Source organism: Neodiprion pinetum, chromosome 6 (genome assembly GCF_021155775.2).
Source record: "Neodiprion pinetum isolate iyNeoPine1 chromosome 6, iyNeoPine1.2, whole genome shotgun sequence".
Classification (NCBI taxonomy): Eukaryota; Metazoa; Arthropoda; class Insecta; order Hymenoptera; family Diprionidae; genus Neodiprion; species Neodiprion pinetum.
In genome coordinates, this window is record NC_060237.1 from 29,481,802 (window position 1) to 29,491,195 (window position 9,394).

The 9,394-nt window shown below is 37.4% G+C and overlaps 1 protein-coding gene across 7 annotated transcripts in view; it reads left to right on the plus strand.

Annotated features, from left to right (window-relative positions):
• LOC124220970 (trace amine-associated receptor 9) overlaps positions 1-4,902 on the plus strand; it is a 77,251-nt gene extending 72,349 nt beyond the window's left edge. For 6 of the 7 annotated variants that reach the window (XM_069137176.1, XM_069137177.1, XM_046630471.2 and 3 more), the window contains one exon: positions 1,354-3,871. In XM_069137176.1, the coding sequence (XP_068993277.1) occupies positions 1,354-1,517 (164 nt within the window). In that variant the 3' untranslated portion in view covers positions 1,518-3,871. Of the gene's footprint in view, positions 1-1,353; positions 3,872-4,725 lie in introns of those variants that run through there. The other variant, XM_046630473.2, reaches the window with a different exon arrangement.
• Positions 4,903-9,394: the final 4,492 nt, after the last annotated feature.

Genomic DNA, 9,394 nt, shown 5'->3' on the forward strand with positions numbered 1-9,394 from the left:
CGAATTCGGTATGTAATATAAAATTTACCTTTTTTCAGCAACAGCTGATTATTAAATATATAATTATATATACCTGTATACGTTGTATATGTGTGTGATCATTGGCCATTCGTAGTAAGAATTTATGACCTGCGGTATTGAGGTATACATTTATACATATATATATATATATATATATATATAAGTGTTCCATGCATTCGCTGTATGTATATTATACTGGCAATTCCAGTCACATGCACCGCGGTCCATTAAGTTCACCGTACAGTAAAATAGCAATTAATTAATGCTGCCGCACCGCGATGTCGATGCAAAAACCGATATTAAAAACCAGTTTACCGAGTCGTTCGTATTTCTATAGCATTGTTCGACGCGATAACCGAGTGGCGTTGTGTATGATACTCTCGTTTTATTTTCATTTACAATGCTAATATACAGTCAGTCTCTCGATCGTTGGATTTATTTTCATACGGTCGTTCATTTTATCGACATTAACTTGCGAACTCAAAAAAAATTGATTCGTTAACAGGTACTTTGGAAGATACAAAGGTTTTTGATAAAAGCGGATCCAATATCGCGGTTAGAAATTAAGAAAGCCTAAATAATTATTAAACTTGACGATCACATGTCTTCCACATTTTGCACAGTTATCGTGAAATCAGAAACGAAGCGTCGTTATATCTCCTAGTGCATCGATTTTGAAAACATCTTCAAGTCGGTCAAAATTAACTAAAACAATTCACTTTGTATGGAATCGATCACAGCTTCCTTTCTACCTCCGACAATCAATCGTGCAGATTTTGGAGTGATTTATTTGATTTCAAGTCCCCTTGAAGCTTTGTAATTAATGAAAATCACGAAATTCATGGATGTAAAAAAATGTGGACACCTTTATCGCGGAAATTACTGATTCTTGGGACTTGTGTCTATGAGAATATGTAAACTGAGAAAAATTTCATTTGTTACGGTAACTAGAAAAATTCAGTAAAACAGGCATCGTTAAAAAAATTGTTTGAATATCGTTGGAATTACGAAAAACGAGATACGCCTAACCATTTTGCGCTATCGTCGATCCTCTTTTGGTAATTGCAACGCAAAATCAGTTTGTTCGGTTTACTTTACTTCTTTAGTTAAACAAAACTTTAACATCAATTTGTCGTTGCACAAGCATCAAATTTTCCACCTAGAACCATATTTTTCGATTGTTGTAAAAAATGAAAATAGTTAAGGACCGAGCGGTAACCGTAACTAAAAATTTCTCCCACAATCAGCGTAGGTATAACGTAATGAAAATCCAGTTTTCTGGGTCCTTTAGATTTCTCGAGTTCGGTTGTCGAGGTAAATATCTGCTTTCAGGCATGGAACGATGCTCGATGGAGAGGTGTTCAATGGGGCGATGTTCCTCCCTCTCTTTGGCGACGACGCCGCCGCCTCTTCCTTGGGAAACGGGACCGTCTTGCGTCGGCGTCGGCGTCGGCGTCGGCGTCGGCGTCGCTGGTGGAAGAGAAAGCCCGACGTGAGTGCGGAGTGTCGCCACGCAGACGGAGGACGAGCCATCCTCCCCTGATCACTGCAGTTAGTACTGCGTGGCGGCGCGACTTATCGATAATTACTGCACTCGCCATTCTCATCCTCATCCTCATCCTCATCCTCATCCTCATCCTCATCCTCATCCTCATCCTCATCCTCATCCTCACCTTCGTCTTCGCCGCTGCCGGATCGAAAGCTTACCCGACTTGCTGACGCGGACTAGTAATCAAAATTCAGTTTTGCCGGAGGTTTGAAGAAGAAGAATTCTTCAAATTTAGTAGGGAAAATATAACTGTAATATAGACATGAAATTCAGGAATTAACAGCTCACTGACTTCATTCATTCGATAATATCATGCCAAATTTTCTACCCATTTACTTTCTTTTTTTTTTTGCTATATTCTCAGCAACTTTCGAAGAAACGTTTGTTTATTTAGTTATTTGCTTTTGTGAAAGCCTGAATATGATTATACATTTGTGTCATATTTGCCGAACAAAAAAAAATGATGCGTGAAAATTAGCACTAGCTACATATATAAATCGCGTTTTATATAAATATATTATATGTAATACTACGATAAACAATATTATATAAAATAGTAACGGTTGCCAATTTCGAAGCGATAATAAATTATTGAATATATTCGATATGACGTATACATTATGTAAATAATAATATATAACGGAACATATAAAAGTACGTATTATGTAAAAAATCAATCAAAGTATGTATATGTAAAAACTCTAGTTGTATACGTTCACTCGTACATACATATACTGGAAATTCAATTTCGAAATTTTTAATTACGATTATTATTTACAATTTGAATTATCGTACCTATAAATATTGGTTCAGAATCTCACGGTGTGTGAGAAAAAGTTAACGCTGGGTCGAATTGTGTTTCGAGGCGGGAAAACAAGGGAGAATGAAAACAAATTGATAATTAGATAATGGACCAAATGGACTGCGTGATTATTTGTAATCTCATAGTCGCGTTATAAATTTTATTTTCGTTTCTCATTATATAATTATACGTGTAATATATACCTCTGATCTCGCATGGCGTAGAAAATTACTAAGATAATGTGTTTTTATTATTGAAATACTTGTATCGTTCCTCAAGACACAAGAGAGAGAGAGAGAGAGAGGGAGGGAAAAAAAATGTGTTCATTAAACGTATTTTAATTTAATATTCAAAGTGTCTTGAACAGTTTTAGACTTTTTGCCAGAATTAAAATGATCAAGAACTGCCACGTACTTTCAGAAATTACGTTACTTACGAATTATCCCTCTTCTCAGCACATTTCCGCATAATCACTTATCGCACTTACTTTTGTTCGTCGGTCGTAAATTATTACATTACTGATGAATTAATGAATCAATTTCGCCAAGGCACTTGTGAAATCGGATAATGATTCAGAATTGTATTAAAATTGCGTATAACTTTACGGCTCGGTTGAAAATGATTAGATATAAGTGTATAAAATATAATGTATAATTAAAATCGTTATCGGGAGTTGATTATCGCTGCAGAGAATTAAAACCATATTAAATTGAGCTGTGAAATGTGTACGTGGAGAAAATGAGACGGTGTATTACGGTGTCTGCAGATGCGGAAATAAATTTATAATCCTCGGATATTCATTCTTCGTTGTTATATATCATGTGCATATAAATACATCTATTTTACTTTTTTCGTATTACTTATCTAGGTAAAAAAATAAATAAAAATCAACGTAATCGCGAGTAAATTGTAGCTAGCGAAAGAACGAGATAAATGAATAAATGTGAGAGAATAAAAAATAATTATACAACATAATGATAAAATAACGGTTGTAGATATAAATTTGAAACTTTTGTTACAAATTCGTACGTAGGTTCATATTGTCTTTATATTCGAAATATTGTTACGTGTACGATGTTGCGCGTGTGCTGCAAGAGAAACCTGAAATTTTCTAACCGATATAGGTAATGCAAAAAACTTTGCCGGCGATTACATGAAAAAAAAAAAAATAAGAAGAACAATTAAATTTTAATTAAACGCACAAGCATAGATCGGCGGATAATTTTTAGATAGCAATTAATCCAATATAATTATAATCTACATAATTCAACGTGTAATAATGTAAAACTTTCTCGTACACGCATAATATAATACGAATCAATTACCTTGTATATAAGATTCATCCCAAAGACTCAAGCAATATCGAGGCGAATTGACGTACAATCGATATAAATACAATTTTACGAGACGATCGAGATTATTTTCCGTCTCTCAATTTTTATTAAAAAAAAAAAAAAGAAACGCACAACAAACCATCGCATGTTATTGCAATAACATCTGATGATTGTTTTAGTGCAGTTTCATTTTCCGTAGATTCTGTGTCTTGCAAAAGATTCAATTGAAATGAAAACATGCATACGCCTCAACGCATTTCTCAATAAGGTTAGTGATCAACGATTTCCGATTGAAAACGCTAACGACAGATTACAATGCGGGTAATGCCATCATACAGATCGTCAAATATCCGAATCGAAGAAATTAATTATACACATACATCCGATATCGTGTTTATGTATCCTGTAAAACTGTTGTTCTGTATAAAGAATATAAAGAAACATAAATAATAAGATAAGACTGCACGCGTGCAGCGACGTGTTTTGGCGTTAATGAACGTTTAATGAAATAATCAATTAATTAATATACATATGTATATCCACACTATGCGAAAAAGAAGCACTGTTATATCAGCATAATTTCAAACAATAATATATACGAGATTTTTAGAATAAATGTTCCGCTTTCATTTCTTTCCCGGTTTTTTTTTTCTTGTCGTTTATTGTTGCAGATATTCAGAATAAAGCTAATCGCGCGGGAAAATTTATCAGAATAAAAAAAAAAAATCCAACGTACCGTACAAGGTACGTATGTATGTGTATACCAGCACGAATTTATTTTTTTTTTGTGAAAAGTAATAAATGAAGTACTTTTCTTCTCGCGCACAGTGAGAAATCCGTAAATTGGTCTCAGTGCTCGAGTAACAAGACTGAAACTCGGTTTTTACCAATCGAAAAATAGAGACTCGGAGAGCGATAATGAAAAAAGAAAAATAGACGAGGAGGAAAAAAAAAAAAACTCCATAACCGAGATATCGACGCCGGTGAAGAAATATTGGTTCAACTTGTTTATTTTTCAGGATGAAATACTAGAGGGACGGTGTACAGCTTCGAAGAAAACGACGCCATTACCCATGATAACCCTGGATATGAAAGTGCAAACGTATAATATTCGGTATTAAATCCGCAAACAATATTTATCGCGTACGATGTACATTTCGACGAATCGTCAAGCTTGCATGAAAAAAAACGCAGGAAACTTTCTGAGTGAAAAATTCGAGTGTTGGAAGAAAATTGTAACACGACCGAATGATTACGCTGATGAGCGACAAGATTTTTTATTTATTTTTTTTTTATTTATACATATTTCCTTTCTTGCTGTTATTCTTTTCCCGGCAACAACTTTTCCCGCGATACAATCTTTTGGGCAAACCAGTCGGCGTCTGCTTGTCGCCCATATTTTCGCGGACGAGCGAACAAACGCCGAGGCCAGAGGCGTCGTCACCGGGTAAAGAATGCCTTCCGTCCATTTTCCACCAGCATCCGGCCTCTCTAATCTCCGCCCCTTCGAGTCTGCAGATATTCCCGTCTTCTCTCACCCCTCCTGCTGTTTTTCTGCTCTCTTGTTTTTACACCCCCTCTAATTGTTTCTGAAACGTTCGGCCCGGATAGACCGCTCTCTGCCTATACATATACTCACTCTATCATCCCCAACCCTTACACTTATACCGCAGACGCTCCATCTTCTCTCGTACAGTGATTTATGCGATTTGTCACGGAGTGACCAACGGAATTTCTACTCCGGTAGGGCTTTATTTATTTTTATTATACACGCATATTCGAACTTGAACAGCTGTGTATGATTAACTGAAAAAAAAAAAAACAAGAGAAATTTTCTTCGGTAAAGAACAATTTCATCACCGTATATGTATGTAATAATTGCGAGACGTGCAGAAAAATGTAGAAAAACGTTATTTTCTTTTCTTCCAAGTCGAATTTTAGAGGGTTGTACACATTTTCCTATAGCTGAGTAAACTTTACTCACGCAACTTACTCCCTTACCGGTTATCTCCTTTATTTTTTCCTCTATCTCTGCCTCGGGTTGTGTCTGTGAATTTTTCCCGAGTCGCGATACAGAGTTTCAAGGGTGAATAAAATTTCACGGAACTCGAACCGCGAGCAAATCTGCAAAAGACGTACGTCATGGACGATAGAATCCCTTGGATATAACTTTTAATTCGAATACAGCCGTTCACTGTACTCCACTCCTCAAACTTGTGAAATTCTGTTGGACAGTTTTGGAAAAGTTAAAATCTAATTCGCTGGTAAAGATTCAGTCTCGTACGAAGACTTAGATCCGATTACTTTTCCTGCGCCAATCAGGATAAACTCGTGAAAATACTTTGTCGTCTCGTTCCGTGATTTGAATAGTTTGAAACGGGATCCCGAGCGTCAGTTTTCCGCCGAAATTCTGCCGCTGAAATCCGTCGTAACAATTACTTCATGGATAATTGACGCTGAATTTGATACGGGGGATGAAATTTATTTACCCGCGCTGTGTTAATGGAGACTTTTGCCTTCATCCCCACGTCAAAAGTGATGATAACGCAGCGTTACACTTCGGTTATATAAGTTGACTAACGTGCTTAATTAATTGCAGCTCGTCAAGCTTCAGTTTATACAATATATGTATAATATGTATATACGTATGCGTAGATACAACGTAGGTACTAAATTCATTCCGACTTTCGTAAAGCGTTGGGGTTGAATCATTTTCGGAAAACGTGGCCTGAATGTTTACCGAGTTTCTCGCTACGTATAATTTCTGATTTTCTTTACACACGAGTGAATTTTGTAAAACCTTGCAAATCGCGAATTCTAATTCATCGTTAATAATTACGCCATTGCATTACGTTATATAAATTTTCTTCACACCCCGTCCATTTATCTCGCTCTTGCTTTTATAATTTACGAGCAGAAAAATACGAGCCGAATTCCTCGGGGTGCGATATTGCCGAAGAGGTGAAACGACTGGCAGGATCCGGCTATCTGCTTCGAGCAGCGAGAAACAGATGCTCTCCCTCGGGATTCCGAAGTCTGATTATCGACGATCGAGTCGCCCGATATGATATTCGGACACACAGCAGCCGCTTTTTCGAAGGACTCGTGTCTTCTGCAGGGAAACACGGTTCGCGTCGATTTTCGCGATAAACAGTAGCAGCGATTAGTTTATACGTGTGTGCCTTTATACCGGCATTAATCGATTCAGGTTGGATTTTGTCGGGTGGTTCTTAATTACCTTAATTATACCGGAGAAGTAACAGCCGTTGAAGCATAAATTCATAAATCACGATAACAAAGGACCTCTTCTTCGGTAAAAATTTTAAACCCCTTTTAAAAAGAGCTTATCGTCTCACTTTCTGAACCAATTTAACGCCCCGCAGTTCGATGTTAATTATCTGTAATTAACCGCGGTAATTTCTATCGCAAATATCAACCGCACCTTTCAATCATTCGCCTCAATTTACCGAACCCTGTTCTTATTGACTGGCTATTCCACGGCGTTTTCACTCGAGTCTATATCCAACTCACGCGGAAAGGCATTCACACATACCTATACTTGTATACACCATATGAATTATTCATTTCAATCCTGAAAGAAACTCCCTGATCGCGACCTTTCGTCGATATTTCGATTACATTGCTGGGAATAATCGATACAGAAATGAAATAAAAAAAAAAGTGTGCAGCTAGACGTAAGTGAAAATAGATATTTTCGTACTGTTACAGTATACGCGAGATCGTCTTTGTCGGAAACGATATATTTTATGTCAAATAAAATCTATGTAGGGACTATATTTCTTCGTCTCGAAAAACTATGGCCGTATTCCGCGTTTTTGGGGGCAATAAAGTTTAACCCCTGTATACGTGTACATTCGGCTATATCACAAGGCCGCACGTACAAACGTACATACATACCTAGCATCGTTCAGCAAGGGAAACATTTATTCTATTATGGCAGTTCGTATCCTTGCCGTCCACCCTTCGCTAGTGGATCCATAAGCATGCGAATAAAATTTGAGTCAAGACTTTGCCGTCCCATTTTCCCCGCGGTAACAGCGAAAAGAAACTTTACACGTGAAACCGATTTACATCCTTTTAGTCGAGTAATGGTCGTGAGATCTTTAACGTAAAATTAGCGTCGCTGCAGAGCAATATGACGGTGAATAGAGAGTAATCAGAGCAGATCGTTTCAGGTAATTGTAGAGACATTAGGGGCATCTAAAGGCTCGTGTAGGCTATTTGACTTTTGTTTAGCTACATTCAGTCGATATTCCGCAAAAGCGGTTAGAAAAAAATTTAGTCCCATCATTAAACGCAGGTTCCTCAATTCGCAAATTTTTTTCCGGAAGACGACGTCTTTCCGAGTCCGAAGAAGTACTTTTTTTCCATTCGATGTTCCGTCCATATTTTAGTTCTGTGCTATTACCGGTCATTTCCTATTTTCTATATGAGAAAAAAAAAAAAAAAAAACAACATCAACAACAACAAAAAAAAAAGGTTCAAGGCTCGTACAGGTCGGTGGGAATCGCAGGTTTGTAAAGTAAAATTTGAGCTTGTCAAACTTGTCGAATATGTTGAGGTTTTTTGAACATCGCAGATATGCAACGTAAGGAATTGTTACGCCATATTTCACCAGAAACGCGACTCGACGCGGAGTGAAATATTTTCTGTTTATTCAGTCGATGGCTCCCGGACATGAGGAGCATATCCTGACCCAGGAGCCTCAGACCGAGGAACGAATATGATGGATATAAACTCGGACGTTCAGCGTGAACGGGGGCATATTTCACCCGGACGATCCGTGTCTGTCCATTCTACAGTATCTCGAACTCGGTGGGTATTTTTCCCAAAGACGCAGGTCGGCTTCCGGGTCGAGGCGAAGAAGGTGCAGCTTGGATGGGAAGAAAAATCGGGCGAGAAAACGGGGAAAAAAGAGCGAGAAAGAAGCGGAGGATCAGGGAGGAAGAGTCATCGTCCGTAATCGGTGGTCGTTATCTCCCTTTCCTTCTCTTCCCTTCCCTGCATCGCACGATATTCCCCTTTCCTCGTTCACCACACCGTTCACCGTAAAGTGCTCGTAAACACCATAAAAATAGTCATTTTCCTCCATCAGAGAGTCCTGCCAAATTCTAGGGGCTTCTTTCGACGGAATGAAACATTCAGAGAAACGGACTTCCCGCATTTATATACATACATACTTGCCGGGGAGAATATCAGGATCAAGAAAATTTTCCAATGCTTCAATGCGAAGTGTCGTATGTACATAAATAAGCACCGAGGCTAATGGGACGATAAAAAGTTACAGAAATTTCGAAATTTATGTTATAAGAATTACGCATCAGTGGGCCTCGGTTTATCATCTAAAATATCAAAGAGAACCACACTCTGATATATAATCAACGTTACTCAAAGTGATAAAGTTTCTTGTAGAAGTATTGAAATCGTGTAATTAATTTACGTAACTACATATTCCAAAATTCGAATTCAGAAGGAAGAGGAATTAATCGATTTTAAACTCCCAAAGATTTTGAATCAAGAGGAACTCGTTTGGAAGTAAAATCAGTTTTTTTTTCTCCACCTCTCACAATAAGGTCGAATCAATTCCATTGAATTGAAAATCTTGTTAACTTTTATGTATAATATGTTTCAATTTCGTCGATTGATCGTTTTTTGCAGATGTCTACA